Source organism: Dermacentor silvarum, chromosome 9 (genome assembly GCF_013339745.2).
Source record: "Dermacentor silvarum isolate Dsil-2018 chromosome 9, BIME_Dsil_1.4, whole genome shotgun sequence".
Taxonomy (NCBI): domain Eukaryota; kingdom Metazoa; phylum Arthropoda; class Arachnida; order Ixodida; family Ixodidae; genus Dermacentor; species Dermacentor silvarum.
This window is the reverse complement of record NC_051162.1, coordinates 52,929,793-52,950,079: the sequence shown is the minus strand read 5'-3', so window position 1 is coordinate 52,950,079 and position 20,287 is coordinate 52,929,793. Positions and strand designations below refer to the sequence as shown.

Below are 20,287 nucleotides of genomic sequence, written 5' to 3'. Positions count from 1 at the left end.
TTGCCTTCCTATGTGTCGCCCACAACAGTATAGCACAAAATTTTGATGATAGGAATTTGTCGGGACCTCATAAAACATTCGTAGCCTCCGTGTGATAAAAAAAAATCACAGCACGGTAATTTAAAGCATTCTTGTTTATTCGATGGAATTTCTTTCGTTGGAAGGATTCCTTAAACCGATTGCTTTCATAGCAATTATTTCCCAAGGAAGGAAAGAGTGGAGAAGGAAAGGCAGGGAGGTTAGCCAGTTTAGCACAACCACGGTTTGCTACCCTACATATGGGAACGGGATGGGGGAGAATCAAAGATGGGGAGGGGAGAGAGAGAGCACATACACACATCGTCAGTCACAGTCCGTCAATCCTTGCGTGGTACGTGACATCACTGTCACAGCCGCTTGTCCAAGGCCGTTCGTCTCAAAAACCTAAGTAGTCCCTTCGTCGCCTTCAGCTGCGATGTCTTTTGTTGACGACATGTGAGAATCGTTTCAACATGACATTGGTCTATTGTCAAGGTGCGCTAGAACGGACGCCAGGAACTGTCTCTGAACATTATATTCAGGACAGTCGCATAGAATGTGTTCTAGCGTCTCCTCGCAAAGACAGGCATTGCAAAGAGCGCTGTCAGCCATTCCAATGAGAAATGCATAAGGGTTCGTGAATGCCCCCCCCCCCCCCCCCCCTAGCCATAAGCGATAAAACAGAGTGGCCTCTCTTCGGCGGAGTCCAGTTGGCATATACAGAGATGCATAAAATAGGGCAGGTGGTATTGACGATTGCTCCGGTTGGTCTGGCTGCTTGGTGTGCACCATAGGCAGAGCGTGATCTCCTGTGCAAGCACGCTGCCAGTGCTCTGCACCTCACATCGCGGTGAGCACGTTTCTAAATGGGACCTCCGCCAGGATCATGAAACAGCGATCAGGCTCGCCGCCTCGTTTTCAGCCCGCTTTACCCGCCTGGCGAGGAAGTTTTGCCCGCTTTGCGCTTGCCCGCTTTGGCACTCCGTCTTCAGTGTGAACGTGCCTGAATATTTCGTACGCCGACTTCGCAATCTGTACGCCGCTGCCGTACTCCTCTTACCCTGGAGACACCTTGCGATGGTGTATATGCCAGCTATATATCCTGCGGCACGCAGAAATTTACAAGGAGAGAGGCACACATCGGGCCACGTGCCCCTGACCATCACTCTGCATTTATTTTCGCTAGGCATCTTCGAATATATATTTGCGCCCACGTATGCATATTGCAATCAACGCAGGTATTATTATTATTATTTCATTTGAAAACATATACATTTGACCGGATAGGAAAAGGGGGGAGCAGGCTGGCAACTGCTATCACATGTGGCTGCCACGCAGAACAATGCAATAACCGAAATTATATGTAATGGATATCCTCTGGGCCCCATGTTTCAGGGTGCTAAGAACGAGCATAAAATTAGTGTGCCCAAAATTACTAGCTTTATTACGTACCACTTCCTCTGCCTTGATGGCACTGTGGGTGCGTTAATGACCAAAAATAAAAGTATCAGTTTCGCCTGAAAGGCGAAAGCATCGATTGCGATAGCAAATTAGTGGACAGCTATACGAAGTAAAGATAGTAGTTTCATCGGCTGGATAAGCTTGTAAACATAGGCATACTAAGTTGACAAGCATGGTGTCACGTACGCACAAACACAAGCAAACATGAACGCATCTCCCTAGATGACCGCGGAAACTCCGTGTGAAAACGCTGGAGTGAATCAGCGCAGCCGCAGCAGCGACCGAATTAAGCTTCGTGCCGGCGTTCGCAACAGCGCGCGATCTTAGCCGCGAAAATTCCGGGAGGGCAGACTCTGCCCCCGCCGCAGACAGCCGCGGGGGCGGGCGAACGCCCGGCGTTCTCAACACTCCTCGAGTGTTCCGTTAGATACCTCCAAAGTGGCTGAAGTCTGTAATACTATATTCTAGGCACTATAGTAATACTATTAAGAAATGCGTGACCGATGGTGGGATCGATGCTGGATCTTCTGTCTCTCGGCACAGCAGCCCATTGCTCTAAATCATTACGCCATGGTCGCACGCATGCTTCTCTCGTGCTAAATTAAGATGCTCTTTGAAGTGTATGACGGGTGCATATCCAATAACGCATTTCTCTCACTTGAAAGCCGCAGTTTATTTTCATTTTTCACGTGTCCGATGATGATACCCGTGGTCTTTTCAAGGAGTCGAATGAATGATATCCGCCCGCCCCCAAAGCGCTGGAACGACCCGGGCAACCGTAGCAATTTGGCTACCTAATCACTCCCACGACCGGGTGAACACAATGGCGGCCTATCGCTGGGCTATTGTTAAAAGCTAGGGTACTATCCTATTTTTGGATTAGTCACCTTTTTTGATGCAAGCATTGCCAAATATACTGGCGGGCACCAGAACGCCCTAAATAATGGACAACAGTATTTATTTATGTTGGGTTTTAAAATTAAAAGAAATTTTGGTTACAGTTTTTCTTCTTTTTAATTCAATATTTATTTTACGAGAACTTTTCGTATTCAGTAACGTGCGTCAGAACTCACGGTACGCTACCTCGATCGCCATTGGTCTCCTGCGATCGCAGCCAACTTTACGACGTTACTAGATTAGCTTTTATCGAAGCGGCTGTTGTACGCAAACTCAACCATCAGAAACCTGAATGAGGTTTTTAACCCCTTTGGAAGAGGCACGCGCACCTTTCTCATTTGTTATCCTTTTGATGAGCAACAGCAACAGAAATGACGCACGGAAATTAATGGTTCAAACTTACGGGCCTGGACCATATATATGCCACAATGACCTTCCTTTTTAAATAAAAGCGCCGCTTCAGGCACATCCACAGAGAACACTTATAAAGTACGAGTACTACACGCACAAGCGAACGCCCACGTCGCTAGGAGCGCCCTCGGCCCATAATTACTCGGAGCTTCAGCAGGCACCCGTTGATCGGCCCACTAAGCTGCATTCAAGTACGACCGACTTAAGCCTAAAAACACTGTCAACCAGTTAAATTCCGGCCTCTATTGAAAATTCGCGCAGTGTTTTATCACACATAATACTTGTAACAAGTTAAAAACACCATTTTAAGTTTTTACTAGTTCTTGCGACAACCCTACATAAGTTGTTTGCTTTATGCGACGTTACCTCTGGTGGCCGAGCCCTGCACTACCGCAACAAAAACAAAGCACCTCCCTGAATCCGTTCGGCATATTTGCTGGTAAGCGAAAAAAGTTGTTTTACCATATTGCACGTTTTCAACGATATCGACGTTGCATCCCTGCGTTGCCGCAAGCGGCGGCGATGCTACCAAAATGTACACTAGTGCTTTTCGAAGCTGTATACCTGCATTTTTTCCCCGAGTTCTTCGACCGGTCGCGACAAGCGCTAGCTTGGCGCGCCTTGTCGCAATTTTCGTCGCATATTTCGCGTGAAAACGTGTGACAAACAGCACCGAGCATGAAAAACGGGCAAATATATGTCCGCGGCACACAAGCGGCATGGAAACAACACTTTTTCGCGTTGTACGTTGTTGGCGAGCCGGTCTTCCTGCTAGCGTCGCGCGGGCTGATAAGCGATCGGGCGGGTGGTGCTATGCGGCGTTTAAATATTTGAATTTGAACGTTCGAACGTTTGAAAAAAGAAAAGCTTGCCCGACGGTGGCCCGGGCATGTCGGGCGCACTCGGGTCTGAATCACGCTACGTGCGACAATAGAGGAAACTAGAGCGGAAGAAATTGCAACGCAAGCGACCAACCCTCGCTTGTATGCCAGCGCGTCGTTGCCCGCCCCGACATGTTCGGGCAAGAACACTACGTAAATAGCGTTGTCTCGCACCGCCGGCCGGTTAACGATCTCGTCACACTTCGTCCGGAGCGCGTCGCCGGCACCCACGGCTAGAGCTCGTCGTCGCAAAAGTAAGTTTTTGGACTTAAAAAAAAAAAAAAAAAATTGCTTTGAAATATGGGTAGTACGGGGCGCGCCTGGCCCTAGTGCTAGTGCGTTCGGGTCTTTTTTTTTTAGTAGTGGCTTGCAACACGTGGTGTCGTAGACGGCGCGTCGCCGGGTTACCATGACGCCGCGTTTCTGTGGTGCAGAAACGGTTTCAAACGTCGCCGTGATTTTTGTACACGATCGGCGTAGTTTCAGTGACGGTATTAAAAAATATTTTTTTTCGAGCGTTTTTGGCCATTGGGTTGCACCTACTAACGCCGCTATGTGGGCGTCAATTACTACCTCCCCGCTAATGGCTTTTCTTTTTTTGGAGGTAGGGGGGCGGTTTGGTCAAAGTTCGTGACTACAATTTCGGGCACGGAGTCTTCGCTTGCGCCCCGCTAAGCGAGTCGAATTGAAAATGCTAGGTTGTGTCAACTACACTAAGGTGCTTCCGTAGTCCGGTTTTTCATTATTTCTTTTTAAATTTCCCTTTGATGCCCTGCATACCGTAGTTCGGTGATGCCGGATCAGTAAATCATTCCGGCCATTTTTTCAACGTATGCCCAAGATTTTGTTAAGAGCAAAGTGATTGCATTGACGTAGTTTTCTGGCAGTGCACGCAACAAATTTTTCGCACGCCATATGCTCAATCATGTAAATTTTGATTGTTTCTGTCGAGTACCGTGTCACAAGTTACAGTGATGGTAAGTGAAGTATTATTGGGGAGTGATGTGAAAGAGTGAGTAGCTACTGTGCCCCTGAGTAATGCCATCCACATATACAAGTACATACATGACTAAGCATGTCGATGAGTCTGTGTTCAACTGAGTCAAGGCTTGTGTGTAAGTCTAACAGCTAAACAGTGTCCATTTTATTTTGTCATGAATATGTAAGGTAGCAAATAAAATAATTGCGTAAAGGATTTTTCTACCGCCAAAGTATTCATCTCATGTTTGAAGTGTGTTACCTGCCTTCACGAAAGCCTCGGCTTTCTTTGAATCATTCAATCTTTCATACAGGAATCTCTTATTAATAGTCACGACTGTACTTTTCATTAATGCCTACCCATTTGTCTGTGTAGATGTGCATTCTTTTATTAGGATACATACAAGTTATGCAGTAAAGTGGTTAGCAGCCCTTAGCCAGGATTTAGTCCTACTAACTAATAGAAGCTCGGCGGCTGCATGTATGGGCATGCATTGCACTGGTGTGAAACACTGTGCTAATTTGCTGTCTTCAAACGAAGCAACCTCATCGACATCACTTCAGTATGTTTTCTATCAATGCTATGTCAAGAAACTCACATTCCTTTGAACCTTTGCTCGTCTAGCGGTCTGAACTCCTTTTTTTTTTTTTTTTTTACTAGCATCGATGTCTGTTTCATAAGCTCACCCGCAACTTTGGGGTAACAGCAGGCGGCTGTTGCATTTCAGCTGTGGTATTTTTTGGAAACAAGTTAAAAGCATACACAAAGGCTCAATGGGGTCTGCTTGAAACATTTACATCATGATTCGTAGCTAGCTACAGTGTAATTTTAGCAAACTTGTGAAAAATATAAAGGGGTTCGTGCAAATAAATATTTGGATGGGACATAACTTTTCCTGTCCTGTTCAAATTTTGTACATTTTTTTCAACAATGTTACCAAACCATCCTGCCTAGCATTCCATTCTCATAAGGACTTTTAAATCGCAGTTGAACATCTTAAGGCACATGTTTAAGACTGTGCATATTTACTGTTCTTATATGGTGATCATTGCTTAATTCCTTAGGATTATCGCTGTGTATAAATCGGATCATAATTTCTTATGGACACTGAAATAAGTAACATGAGTAAAGTGTATATTTCTGTGAATCGGCGCTTTGTAAGCCTTGAATGAAGTTTGCAGTTTATACATAAGGACAAAGATTGCAGTTATATGTAGTGGTGTGGTTCTGAGGTTAGGAACATTGCTTTAGGTGGTCTGTCACTTGAGGGATACTGTAAAATAAAGGCAAATCAGCGTACTATGCTGCAGTAGTTGGAAAGTTCTTTGAAGTAAGTAGGATGTTGAGGCATCTTCTTGGCGCTAATGAATTCATGAGGAAGCGTGCACAAATACAACCTCTTTGTGAGAGCACAAGCATCCTTGCTTCTAAAAGCCTTTTAAACTTGGCAACAACTTGGAGGAGTATCAAAGGCAGTTGGATAGTTCTGTTTGTTCTTGTGCGCTGTTGTGCATAAGAAAGGCTAAAGTGCGCACGCGGAAGGTACAATTCACCCTTAAAGGGAACGCATAATTAGTAAATAACCCGTAGACGGATTTGGATAGGAAAAATAGAAATGCTTAATGTGACACAATAGGTAAAGTAGACCTGTATTAGTAAATAAAATTGTTGTTGAAGCCTTTTGACGTCAAAACTGTGATCAGTCCCAAAATGCTTATCTTATGTGTTCACTTTAACAGTGGACTGTTCTGTGCGGTGTCATCTGTAGGTCTGTGCAAAACGAATGGAGCCAAGAGAAAAAGAAAAAAACAAATTAAGGATCTGCAGACGTTTGTAGGTGCACACTAGAGACCGATACAAAAGGGAACACCTGATTTGCATTTAGAGCAGCGAATGTTTCTTGTTTCTTTGCTCTCGAATCAAGGAAGCATAAATGGGTGGATTCCTAGGCAGGAGAGTTGCCTAGCAGGCATTAATAGTGACATCAGAGGTCGCATAATAGCAGGCATTAGGTGCTCCTTATTGTATTGGTGCGTCCTGCAGGGCCACGGTTGACGCACGTGTCACTCATAACTTCTTACTGCAACATTGTCCAGTTTTGGGCTTGTTGAAGTAAATCTTCTATGCATAAAGCAAAAATAATGTATACGAACACGGAACTGGTCGCACACTCTAGCGTTAGCCTTTCAGTAACGGGCACCTGCGGTTCACATGAAATCCCTGTGAAGTTCGTGGTCTGGTTTGCGCCCTTTTTTTGAGAAATGGGCATTTGTTACCCCTTTCCTCCACTCGGGGGCACAAGTTGCGCATGGTCAAAATTGCTGCTCCCACTGTTGGGAAAAGATTTGTGTGCATGGTGAGAGTGTGGGCACATCCAGCATTTGTGTTGCAACAACTGTCACTCGCCAAACCAACAACCATCACAGTTTTCTTAAAATACTTGATGTAGGTAGCTTATGCTCACATTATTGAAGTGAATTGAGCATTGCCACTCATTGTCGGGAGCTATCGCTCTGTAATTTCAACACGATCACGCTGTACTGGGGAACGTCTGGTATGTTTTCGATCGAGATCAAAATGCAGCCCTACTTCATGGGGCCAATCTATCTCCATGGGGCAGAGCTTCATATACGCTGGGAGACTGGAGTGAGGGATTGTCTAAAACTTAAGTCAGAGATGAGTGGAGGTTGGAAATTGCGCAGCGCTATATTCTAGAACTAGATAAACCAGTTTGTATTCCTTACAATTCGGCTCCAACGTTACATTATTGCGTGGAAAGACGTTTTGCATGCTGACATGTAATTGCTGAATGGTGTTGGAAGCCAAAGTACTGGATTACAGAGTGTTCAGAGTGGATCATTTTTGCCACGATGGCTACATATGAGAATGCCACGAAGGTGTAGTGAAACTTTGGGCGAGGCAAAAGTTTAGGCGAGGCAAAAGAGGTGGCCAACACCATGGTGGCTTGTGTGCCATGCCTTTGTGTGCATGTGCAAATGCAGGTTATATGTGAGAAAACGGGGTACATGAATGTCATGTCGAGTCTTGCTGCTCGAAGGATTTTTGCAAAGTGCAGCCCCAGAACTCGCCATTCTGTCATTTTGAATACCACAAGCACAACTTTCAGATGCCACTTCCTCTAATAAGTGGTTCCAGTACAAATTAGTTATCATGTATGAGTGGTTTTCACTGTAGTAAGGCATTGGGAAACATGTTACATTTGCAAAAGTGTTGCCAGAATCAGTGTTTCTGAGCTCTGTACAGAAGATTTAGAAATGCGTGACAGGTGAATGTCGGATTCTGTCAACTTACTTCCAGGCTTCAGCTTACTCCCAAAGTGGAGGTTTTCACAGCTGTCGGCTTTTATGTGTTGATAAGTTTCGCTAGTGCAAGTGGTCTAACTAGGGACATTGTGAATTTGGTACGGTAATTGGCGCAGAAATATTTGCTGCATACACATACGCTGGATGTACGAATGCCTGAGTTTTGGTCGTTAAGGGCTCTCTGGCCTCACTCGGTACCACTGCCATGGGGACCAAGAGGTCAGTCCAGATAAGGTGCATCTATTGTACCCTCTGGACGAGGTCATGAACCTGAAAAGACGTGGGAAGTGTTGGTGTGAAAAAAAGAGAAAAAAAAAGAATGCATTTGTTTAAAGTAACCCTGCAACAATTTTCATAACGGGATGAGCTATCGAGACAAGATTGATTGAGTGCATGTTATCGTAAGGAGTCAGCTGGGCACAGCTTTAATAAAAAGCTACGTGTTGTAGTTCCCGAGCTTGAACTTGGCCTCAGAATTCCTTTCCCATTCTGATATTTCTAAATCACTGCCTTCCAGTAGAATGACTAGACCTGTTAACCACAGATAACTGTGGTACTGTAATGATAGTAATGGAAAGAGGAGGTCTTGTCTCTCTTTAATGTTAAAGTTAGTTTGACTTATGAATTTTTGCATATTCTTTGCAGTCAATTCTCACAGTGGGTGAGAATTGCATGGCTGAATTCTACCCTTAAGAAAACTGTTGCAGGTTCCTCTTTAAGTATAACACCAAAAATGGTATTGGATTTAGCTGCTTAAAGCAGAAAGAAACCGGAAAAAAAGTGGTCCGGTTTAAACATTAAGTTCTGTTAAAGAAAAAAAAAAAAGGCTTTTTATTTGTACGTGTGGGAAAATTATGCGCACAAAAAAAGCAAGCAAAGCAGTTTGATGAAAATCGATCAAGTTGGCGTGTTTTCAGCAGGAATGCAAGTTTGCTCGCTTTGATAATCTCGCAGGAGTTGTATTTTAATAGCGTTTAAGCCATCTGCTTCGTTATGGGAAAACTGCCAATGGCTAAACATTTTTTTGTCGTTAGAATTTGCATTTTAACAGAAACCTGTAAGATTTAAAAGCTGCACTATATGCAAATTGTTTTAATTTTCAGCTGATCAAGCTTGTCGCAGTTACTAAACTTGCTAACCAGTGCAAGTTATCCTTTTCATTTGCAGACTTGCCTGTCATTGTGCAGTGCAAACACAGAGATATTCATTGAATTTTTGCAAACTTTCATTCCTCTGACTTGCATGCCATGTAAAATTATGGCTCTGCTTGTTGTTTTTTAGACACCTGGGACGGCTTGCATGGAGCGTTTTGAGTCGAAATTAAAACTCAATTGCACTTAGAGACTCTTGCACCCCAGGGAAGTGCTCTGCTATGCTCGACAATGTCGGAAACACCCTAGAGCACCCGTCCTGAAGATATCTCCTGCACTAGCCTACGACACCTCATACACTAACACATCAGCTGACACCAGCGCAAGGCAGACTTGGATCAAAGCACGGTTTATCCGGATTTGTGTTTTCGCTGCGACAGTACAGTTGTAGAGGAAAAGGTCTAAAACATTCACTCCCCTTGAGTCCATTCAACATTGTATGAACCAGATAAGTAAAAATATGCTATATATTGTGTAGTACACATTCATACCCGTGCCACACGGGCACAGAAAATGGCATTAACTTCCTAATGACTTAATATTTAATGTCATTCGCATGGTGCCACACGTGCAAATTAAGTGGCGTTTGCCTTAATGCCGTTTGTCACCGAAGGCGTTCGCCAGAACTCATTCGACTGAGAAATGCATGCTCTCGATGCCATACCTTGCTCAGGGAAGTATAATTGAACTGTTGGAAACAGTCTCTACCACGTCAAAAATAATTTATACTTAACCTTCAACTACAACGCTCCTGCAAGGAGTTGTACGAAGTGATTTGCTCAGGTCAGCATTGGAACGGGCCTCGACGGCCCAAGTGCCATTTTGACTTTGGGCTTCGGATTTGACTTGCAATGGCCTACGTTGCTATGGTCGGTTGCAATGTTGTATAAGACAGCAACAAACTAAAGCTAGCGGCACCATAGTATGCCTATTTCGACATTTGACTAGCCTTGAAGACAGATTATACTTGTAAATGCATGTTTGTTGTAAATGCATCTTTTTATTGTAACCCTAAAATTGCTCACTTCAGAAGACACTGTTATCGACATCATCGGGTCGAATGTCATTAAATTTGGACGTGGGGCAGCTCTGCCGTAAAAAATGTCATCCAGGAACTTAAGGCCTTAACTACTGAATGCCATTTTCTGTGCCTGTGGCGCGCGGATATCACTTCGACTGCTTTAAACATTTGAAGGTTGAGGTTTGCCATGATTGCTTCGATAGTGTGGGCTTCTGATTTCAAACAAATTTAAACACAGTCAAACTTTGTCACAGTTCTTCTCCCCCTCCCCCCCACACACACAGCCTTCAAACACCTCTCTTGGTTGTTGCCCAAATGTTCCTCATGAACCAGGCTAACACAGAATTGTTGACAGAGCACACCGTAGCCCTGAGGTACTTCCGACATCGTCAGCTTGATGCTTTAGAGGTTTGGCATTCCCGCCTTAATCATGATCAACTTTTAACTGCAGTTAAAATGCTCCGTGCAAGTTGTTCTCGCATAAACTTATCAAACAGAAAAAAAAAGATAAAGACAAATAAGAAACAAAAGGTGTAAAATTTGCTATGCTGGCATATCTTTTTTTTTTTTGTTCCCACGATTTTCACCAATGGGTTCAAGTCTCTTCTTTCCTCCCCATGAATTTGGTCCATTACCACTCTTGTCTGTATGTGCGTGTGTGTTGTGTACTCTTGCAGGTAGTAAAGCATGAGCCGTGTGTCGATTGAACAGGTAAGAAAAGGGAAGACGAGTACGCTGATTCCCCAATTGGCTCTTGCCTTTCCCTTTTCCATACTTACTTGCTTTTCGATGGTCTTTGACACCCCCCTCACGGTTTGCTTTTGACTGGCGTTTGGGTCCACTTTTACGCTCCGACTTCTCGTGACAGCACTCTACTTCGAAACTTAGAATTGCACCTTGCTTGACGCTTCTGCTATCAGTTGTCTCGTGGTGCGCATGCTTGCAAACCATCAACGAACTGTTTTGCAAACGTGGCGTGCGATCTTATAACAGTTCGGAAAGCGAACCGTTTGCTTGCCCTCAAGTGATTGGTTGGAGTTGCACCTTCGTCAGCGAACTGTTACAAGATCGCACCTATGGTTATTTACCTCTTTTACTATGTTTTTATTTATTTGACTATGCAGGCACAATTGACATTTGAAAAAGTATCACTTCTGGGGAAACTTACATGAAACGATGTGCTCACAATATTGTACCATAGGTTGCCTAATAGTTAGACAGTGGGCGAGGTGCTTCCTAATTGCTGTTCTAAGTCTTTGTAGTAGTGGTACGTTCTTGTAAGGCCACATATATCTTGTAAGGCCACATATAAATAAAAAGGATTACGAAATTGATGTAGTCACTAGTAAATTGAAGTTGTAGAGATTTTTTTCGGAGCCCTTGATGGCTGTCTGGTGACTACGATGGAAATATATGAGGAAGGACCTGGAGAAACCACCTTACTAAGTACCTGATTACGTTGCTGTTTTTTATTGCTGGCAATCTCTTCACAACACTACTGCAGTAAGTCTGACGGATCAATCTTCTTATGAACCATTATTGGAGTACATTAGCTGCTGTGGTGGTTGAGGCATTTCTATGTCCACCAATAGGACTTACTGTGTAGCTGCTACACCTCTAACTGACACTAAGGCACACCAATCTGCACACACCGCGGACGTCCTGCTTATTTTTACATGGCAGTGTAATCGGGACGCTTAGGAGAACTAGGTGTGAGCACCATGTAGAGTGCCACATGCTATCCTGTGTGCTACGGCAGCCAATCCTTGCGTTTTAGCACTGCGTACAACTATGTTACTGCCTAGGGCACAACTGATTAGTGTTATCTCGTTTTCTGAAGTCATTGTTAAAGCGCAGTGCTGCACTTGCTCTTCTGAAGCACTGAAATACGTGCAATAAGCTTGCACTGCCACATGTAACTTGCACATGCGAATACTATTTTTTTCTTTCAGCAAACCATGCTTGATGTCTTATGTCACCTTGTAGACATTTTTAGTTAATTAGCACCTAAGGCCAAACCACACGTATGTTTGCGGCACGCACAAACTCGCGTCTGCGTGCCTACACATGTGCAGACGGTGCGGGACAGCTTGTACGTGTCGAAGTGCGATGTGAATATCTGTACAGACAGATGTGGCCATTTGGGCTGGCGCGCAGCGCCACTCGCTTGGAGCAATGTTGTGTGTACAGCACAATATTTGCTATTTGCACGACCAGATCGGAGTTCGGGCTCGTGTGCTAGTCTGGCTGCTCTAAATGGTGTGGAGTGGCTTTGCCCTGCACCAGCTCCACCGACGGATAGTAGCCAAATCCAGATTGCGCATTTTGAAACGCTATGAATAGCTCAGTATGGGGCAATGTCTGCCAAGGCGCCTAGCCACCATATCAGGAGTGCACCCTGGCTAGCATCTCTTGTAGATGCCAATTGCCATTCTTTGAGACGCCTGGCAAGCGTAAAGCACGCAGATGTGAGCTTGTGCGCGTTGGCAAGCGTACATGTGGTCTGGGATTTACTCAGTCATTTGCTTCACTACTTATTTTTGTTAAGTTTTAATTAGCTTTTAGCTTCTAAGGTGTTGTTACTTTAGTAAGCATTTCATAAAAAAGGCTCTCACCTAATCTTTTACTCACTCTTGCATGCAATATGTTGTGTTAATTGCATGCTTGCCATTAGTGTGTTGTTTCATTGTTTGATCTTTCATGTAAGCAGTATACCTGCAGTGCCCATTTACTAGTAATTAACATTAATAATAAAAGGGTGTTTATGGCAGGTTTTGATACAAGCATACTTATCGTGGGTGCTACTGTTGGCAAAGCTCCACAAGAACGTTGTCAACATTAGTACGCATTTGAAAGTATGTGTCAAAACCTACAACCACGCTTGTCAAGTTGGTGGAGGCAAGTAGCATTTACGTTGCTTTGATTGCATGCTTCAGTGTGGTCAGTTTTTAGTGGGAATGGAAATTTTTAGGGCATTGTGTCTACATTCCCGACATAGGGCACTATTTGGGACACTAAAGTAATCTGTGATTCAGGCTGAGATGATTTAGGTTTGCGTCCTGTGATTTTATTCTAATGCCCCGGTTTTAAAAAGAACAGTGCTCAGGTGAATGAGAGAAATGACAAAGTATTGTGGCTGATGATCTTGTCGCCACATTTGAAATTAGGAGCTTGTTTTACAGACATTACCCCGGCATCAAGTGACCTGAAGCATAAGGCTAATGTGTGATGACTCAACGCAAAAGTAGGCGTATGGCTGGCGATGGCACTATGAGGAAAATATGAACATCTGAGAGGAGGAACAAAAACAGCAACCTTATTCAATTAGGCTGGTATAACATAGGGATTCCTTTTGCTCGATTCCATTCCGTTGTTGCCATCTGTTCATGGCTGGTCGATTCCAGTGATAGTGAGTGAAGCACCACTTTGACCACTGACAAAGCACAAGTAATAGCATCAAAATAGAATTGTTACATTATCCTGGCCTCAGTCATTGCCCCATGGCTCCAGGACAGCAGGTCAAAATTCATATGCTCCTGTTTCATACTTGGCAGGCAATGCTGCAGATGCGTACGCGATTAGTGCGGCCATAAAAGTTTCACTTTGCACGTTTCGCAGTGCAGTTATTGATCTGCGTCACTTTCTACAGAACTACATCACATATCACGATTGCAACTTGTGGAATGGGAGGTTATGTCAAATTGCATTTTATTTGTGTTCCTTTGTGCTTACCGTATCCAACGTACAAAGTTATGACCGCGAGCGCTAGTGGTGTGCTATGGCCGCTGCTCACAAAGATGTGTCACTATGCTTGCTTGGTGGCACACAGATTCAGATGTGCAATGCCTTCCACGTAAACATTCTGTCATGTTTTGTGGCTTTAAAAGTAAGAGACTTAAGCATGCATTGAATTGTAGGACACATACCTGTGTACCTTTTCCTATGTGACCCACTATGTTTAGGGTTGCAAATGCAAACAGTGGGATAAGTCTCTTTAGCCTTCACAGCTCTGCCTGCTATGCTTGAAACGGAAGTACTGTGTCCTCAAGGCAGTGGGAAACAGCCTGCCGCTGTTTCAAATGCTCGCACACGGGCATGGCAGCAGCCCTGAATGAAGCAGGAGGTCAAAAGCAGGATAGAGAGAGTTTGCCATAAATGGTTCAAACTGTCAAAACGGGGAAGCTGCGAGAAGAATGGCATGCAAAGAGTAGCTACAAAATTGGGAAGCTGCTTGTTGAAGGAAATAGGGACGATAGGCAAAATTCCGCAACCGGGTTTTCCTACACCTTGCCCCAACCATGATGGTCGCATTCCCACTAGTAGCACTGTTAAAGGTCAGAAATGCGTTTTAATAGTTCAGACAATGCACGCAACGTAGGGCGATAGGATTGATGTCACCAGCCTGCATGTTGACACCTTACTATGGTAGCCCTAGAAGCGCACTTGCACGTTTTGCGTATCTTCTATTGCAATTTCTAACATTTGTGTAATGTACTGGCTCAGCCTGACTTTTGTGTTTGTCTTTAGTGTCCCTTAAAGCTCTTAGCTTGACTACATCACACGTCAACTGTGTTAGGACACGTTTTTCTTGTGTGTGTGTGTGTGTGCGTGTGTCTTGTGCCCGTCTGACCGTGTGAATTCGCTCCACTGTGTGAATAGCTCTTCATACCAAAGGATGGACTCATGGAGTGCCTTAAAACAGTGGGGGCTAAGCCGGGGCCCTTTACTTTCCCACAGGTGAGTTTTCAGTTCCATCATTCACCTTTTTTTTTGTTTTCATTGTTGAAAATACATTCAAAATGGTCATTTTTTTGGAATGCCCAAATAGTTGTGGCAGGATTCCAGCTTACGATGTGTGAATTGTTCGATTGCATGTGGAACTCATATTGAAACAGCAGGCAAGATAGCTATGCTGTTCTGTGCTGGATTTCTGGCCCAAGGAGCTTCATTTCTGATTGGCAATGCAAAGCTGCTCATGTAATGAACCTTAGGTGCATGGTGAATAACCCCCAATATTCTAACTCTCGAGCCCACCATTCTGATAGATCTCTCGTAACCCATGTTACGTTCGCCTGTTAAAAGTCGGCATGTGCAAATAAACTAACAAGGGTTAAAAAAGCGTGGCCAGAGTCTGACCTTCTCAATCTGATTGCAATTGTCTGCTATCACTTTTTTTTTTTTTTGAATGACAGGTTTGTGATGTCGTAGACATAAAAATAAGGTGCTTTGATATGTGTCTATGACCACGTGCCTGCATTAAAGGAAAATGATGTGCTAGTGAGAATTCACCCTTATTTTGACGAATGAATGCTGTTAAAACGTTGCATCCTGTGTTGCCGTATTTGCTCAATTCTAATGTGCCCTTGATTGTGACAAGCATGCGGCTTTTCATACTTTGAGAATTGATAAATGCATTGTCCTTGGTAGTTCAGTCATCAGTTTTTCATGGTAAAAGCGAGAGTAATGGTGATTTGTTCTCATTTGGAAAAAGGAAAATTGTTACAAAACAGCCAGTGTGGACCGGATATTACTAATCGTTGCTGTTTAATGCCTGTGTAGATTGGATTGGATTGGATTGCAGGCATTTTTATTTACAGTTACACTAGCTTGTCGCTATGCAGTTTCATTCTAATGTTTATGTCATTTTTTAGCACATTTTTCCAGAAAAAGGAATTTAGCACATTTTTCCTGTTCTTCAATGAATCCAGTGCTTACAACCTAAAAAGCGCATGTGTACATATCGCATGGACTGATATGCGCAAATGCATGTATACACACAAGCTCATTTGTCATTAAGGTCTTATTAGTTGCAACAATTAGTTGTCTTTGCCTGCCTCTTATAGTACTTTGACTGTAAAAGTGATTAAGAATACTAACCAGCCCTGATTTCAGTTCTTAACACAGGGAAATGCTAATGCAGACTGTGACTGTCGGTGCACACATTTTGAGCTTACAAAATGTGGATTCGCTCTGCAAACTGTATCGCAGCTATTGCAACCAGACAGAAACATCAGCATGTTGTTTTCGAGACGGTTGGCCAACTTAGTTACACTTGTGTGAGAGTCAGCTTGGTTAGCCACAAGAAGTGTTGGAACGAAGAGCGGGTGGTCGAACTATCCTGACGTCCCAGTACCAGTGTGCCGTGATATCGTGAAGTTTTACAGCGTGTGCTCTGGTCTAGATTTAATTGTTTTAATTACTTTTTTTAAGCCAAATGAGTTCTTAAAGAATACTTTAAGATAGTAATTAAGAAATACTTTAAAAATATGTTAGTCGAGATCTTTAGCTTGTCCGCATACTTCTTACCGTTTGCGGCTTACTGGATTACCGTAGCCATGGGTGGCAGCAGCAAAGCTAGTAGTGACACCTTGTGACGCTTTGAGTTCTTCGCGATGTTCTGCGCAGTATCGCGATGAATTCAACTGGCCACGTTCACAAGCCTCCGGATCTTCACTTCTTCACCTACGCGAACTCTCCGCTTCCCTCAATCTAAGCTCTTTGTCTCACTATGACTTGTTTCAAAAATGTTTGTGACGCGCAAGTTTTTTTTTTTTTGGAAGGAAAATTTTTAAAGGGAAGCACGTTAACGATTATGTCGCTACCAATGCTTTACACCAGCAGTTAAGTAGAATATGGTAGCTCGCTGCAGTGTTAGCTTTGTGTGCTTTTTTGTTAAACTCTTCGTCACAAGAAATTGCTACCAGCGTTGTTGCTGCCGTACATCTCCCTGGCAACCTGATAAACCGCAAACGGTAAGAAGTTTGCGGACACGCTAGAACTCTCTGTTGTTGCTGTTTAGTTAGAAAAGATCTAGTTGAAGGTTGTTAGCACACAAGATTTTGTAACTGTAATTATGCCAGCATTAGCATGCTGTGGTTTGAGGCTTGGTAAACGAGAAAGGGGAGAAAATGATTGACAGGTGGCAACATTATATGGAAATTCTTGCACCATCACTCCAAGACTGCATCCGCTTAAGCCCAGTGAATTGTCGACTGAGAATCGCGTTCCATTGAAGTGTAAGCAAAGGCTTATCACCAGCATTGTCTGCGTCTCTAACTTTTCCTTGTCTGCTTGACACCAACTTCAGCACCGACAATTCACGTGGCCTCTTTTGATAACTTTCCTCTGCGAAAATGACTAAATGCGTGAAAATGTCATGAATGGTGGATTCGTTTGGCCGTGAAATTCAATATGGTAAAAGTATATGTATATGCATAGAGTTATGCAGCACTAATATACTAGTTTCAACTTAATTTGTGTTTCTCTGTGAGGTACTTTTAAATTGTGTAAGACACATGCACAAAGAAAGTGATGACTTGCACAAAGGTTTGTATGACTTTTGTATAAATAGTAAGTAGCTGCTAGACTTGCATTGAAACAATGATTTGCATTCATAATCATGATTACATTTTAATACTGAGATTGTATGGAAGCATTTGAAAGCACCAGCAGCAGAGTTTCATAAAGTTGCTACTTGATAATTTGAAAGCATAGTTGCCTGCAGTTGTCATGTGACTGGCAAAGTTTCGTTTACTTTGTTGGAAGGTCTTGTATTCCTAGTGACAAAGCTTTTATGATGTAATTATCAAGGATCTTTTGGTAATACTTGGAAAGCTTGTAATGCGCTGGATTATGTTATGGTGCTATTGTGCTGAATTGGTGGACTAACTAAATAAAATGGCGCTACGAGCAAAATGTGGTACATTTCAGATCTAATTCTTTCATTGTTTTCTATTAAAAGACATTGTACACCTTGAAAATGTGGAGTGCCCTTGGGTTACAGAAAAAACATAAAAAATTCGGGCCTGCCTTAAAAACTGTGTATATACTTTCTTTGAATTCTCTGATAAGTGGTGTTGAAGTGGTCTCCATCATGAAGACAAGCACACTTGATGCTATAGTCGATTTGAAAATACTTTACACTGTTGCCAACGTAGTGCCCATCGATGTTTAGTCTTAAAAATAGGGTACAACTATATTACTGTCACCACACTCACTGTAATGTGTAAGTACTTCTAAAAATGGCCCGACCGTCTTAGCCAAAGCAAATATCTGATCAGCTATAGGGTATCAGCCATAAAGAGCTTGGGAGAGAGGATTGCGGCTGAAAAACAGGCAAATTTTTTTTGCCTAGGTTTGCAGCCTGCTTCACAGCCTTGAGATTTACAACACCATCAGTGTTCTTTAATGAGCCTCTTAATCTCAGTCCATTTATGCAGGGCAAAGCCTGCTTGATCGTTTTTTCTTCTTGACACTTTGTGATTAAAGATGCGTGTGCCTCTCATGCAGATAATAGACCTTTTGAAAGCGTATGTCATGGAGCGGAGGCTCACTGATGCCAAGTTGCCAACCATGATCGTCTGTGGCCAGGACCCACTGGGCAAGGTGTTTGGTGTGGAACGTTTTCTAGTCAACGAAGTCATGTAAGTGGGCCTCTCCTGTGGCGGGGTGGGCCTCTGTCATTTGTATCTTATCTTTGTCGTAACCGCTGTGTTGCCGTGTCTGACCCAACAGCAGTGTCACGGCGGGGTTGGCCTTGAAGCAAGGTAGAAAATATAATTAATTTTGTAAAAGAATATATGCAGTGCGGATACCGAGCCGCCCACTTGGATTCTTAGCCCTGTAAGGCAAGTTTGAGCCATGGTGTACTTATTATAGAAATACAGTGCTTAGGCAATTGACAAGTGTACTTAGTTTCATACTTAGCAGGCAAAGCCGTGGAGGATATGCAAGTAGTGCATTGTTTGTTTTTCATTTAAATTGTATTAGCACAGTGCAGTTGCTTTCTTACTGTGGGCCGCACTAACAGAGAGGCAGTGTGCTTTTTTTTTTCGTTATGGGGAATGGAGTGTATTAGGAATTAAGGATGCAAAAAGAATTGAGCTGCACTTGACTGTAGGAATTAACATGTTGCTTGGTGACCTTGATCAAGCATGTCAAGCAAAATTCTACTATTGCAAAACAGTTTCATGATTATTTTGTCTATGTCAAAGGAAAAAAAATCAGGATAAAAGAATGTTAATGACCTTGCCCTATTATTATGCATTAGGGATCACTGATTAGCTCAATGTCTTAATGCTGAAGACAGGCCCTTTGAAGCCATCCGTGTTCCTCTGTAATTATGACCAATCATTTGTGGCAGTGCTGTTGGGCTGGATTGACAAGGCTTTGGGAGATCTGCATGCATTTTTTTCTCTTTTGGTTGTTGCTGTGTTCTCTCCTGACCTGCTAAAGTTCTGTAGTGTTTTAGGAAGGCTGTCTTGTCAACACACACACACACGCACACAATTTCTTGCGCTGTAATAGCTGCGCAAATTGTAATCCTGTGATTCTGTGTAATCCACCGAATGTATCTTAAGGTGTTTCTTTGTAGCGGCGCATGATCTGTGGTCCTTTCATTTGATAGGCTCCACAACGTGCTGTGGATCACAGATCATGCTGCACCTAAACACTCTTATTACGAGGGAACCTTTTTTGGACCATGCTTTTATTCTGTACCGTATTCACTCATTTGCAGTAATTTCGCACAGGTGCTGCAGGAAACTAATGAACGATTTAATAAAAGAATTAACGGAATAAAAATGTAATCTTGGACAGTATGGCAGGATGACTTAGTAATTAATGTAGAGCAGCCATTACAACTAAACATTGTTTGACGGAAGGTTGCACTTGTTGGTCACAAAGAAATTAGAACACAACAATGCAAAGATAACTTTCTTGTTGCACAAGGGCTACACCACACTGTGATTGCAATGCAAGAAATCATTTGATGAATGACCAGAAAAGACGATTATATGCTATTTTTTTTACTTATGTGTAACTCGTAAAAGAAAAGGAGTTTGTAGAATTGTCTAACAGAAAATGTGCAGGTCTGGTGCGTACAGTATGCAGCAACCAAAAGTGGGTCACTTTGGTTATATTGAGATAAATGCAACTTGTTTTTGCACTTTCGTTTGCCACATCTTCACTCGTCATACACGCACAAATTATTGTGCTTGTACAATAGCAATGCTGAAAAAAAACCAGACTCGCATCTCAACTTCGAAAGTCGTGCAGAATCATACAGAATCAACCAGCTTAATTAATCTTTCTTGTTACTAAGTGAATCCTCAAAGTTTAAATGACAGAGCTTGTCAAGTTCCTGT

General features: G+C 43.1%; 2 protein-coding genes across 8 annotated transcripts in view; one reads left to right on the top strand and one right to left on the bottom strand.

Annotated features, from left to right (window-relative positions):
* The window catches only part of LOC119465250 (probable transaldolase), a 97,977-nt gene that overhangs the window by 35,680 nt on the left and 42,010 nt on the right, over positions 1–20,287 (bottom strand). The window lies entirely within an intron of this gene.
* The window catches only part of LOC119465248 (E3 ubiquitin-protein ligase Mdm2), a 120,834-nt gene continuing 103,665 nt past the window's right edge, over positions 3,119–20,287 (top strand). For both annotated transcript variants that reach the window (XM_049656505.1, XM_049656504.1), the window contains exons 1-4: positions 3,119–3,226; positions 10,820–10,853; positions 14,802–14,879; positions 18,432–18,565. In XM_049656505.1, the coding sequence (XP_049512462.1) occupies positions 10,830–10,853; positions 14,802–14,879; positions 18,432–18,565 (236 nt within the window). In that variant the 5' untranslated portion in view covers positions 3,119–3,226; positions 10,820–10,829. The remainder of the gene's footprint in view (positions 3,227–10,819; positions 10,854–14,801; positions 14,880–18,431; positions 18,566–20,287) is intronic.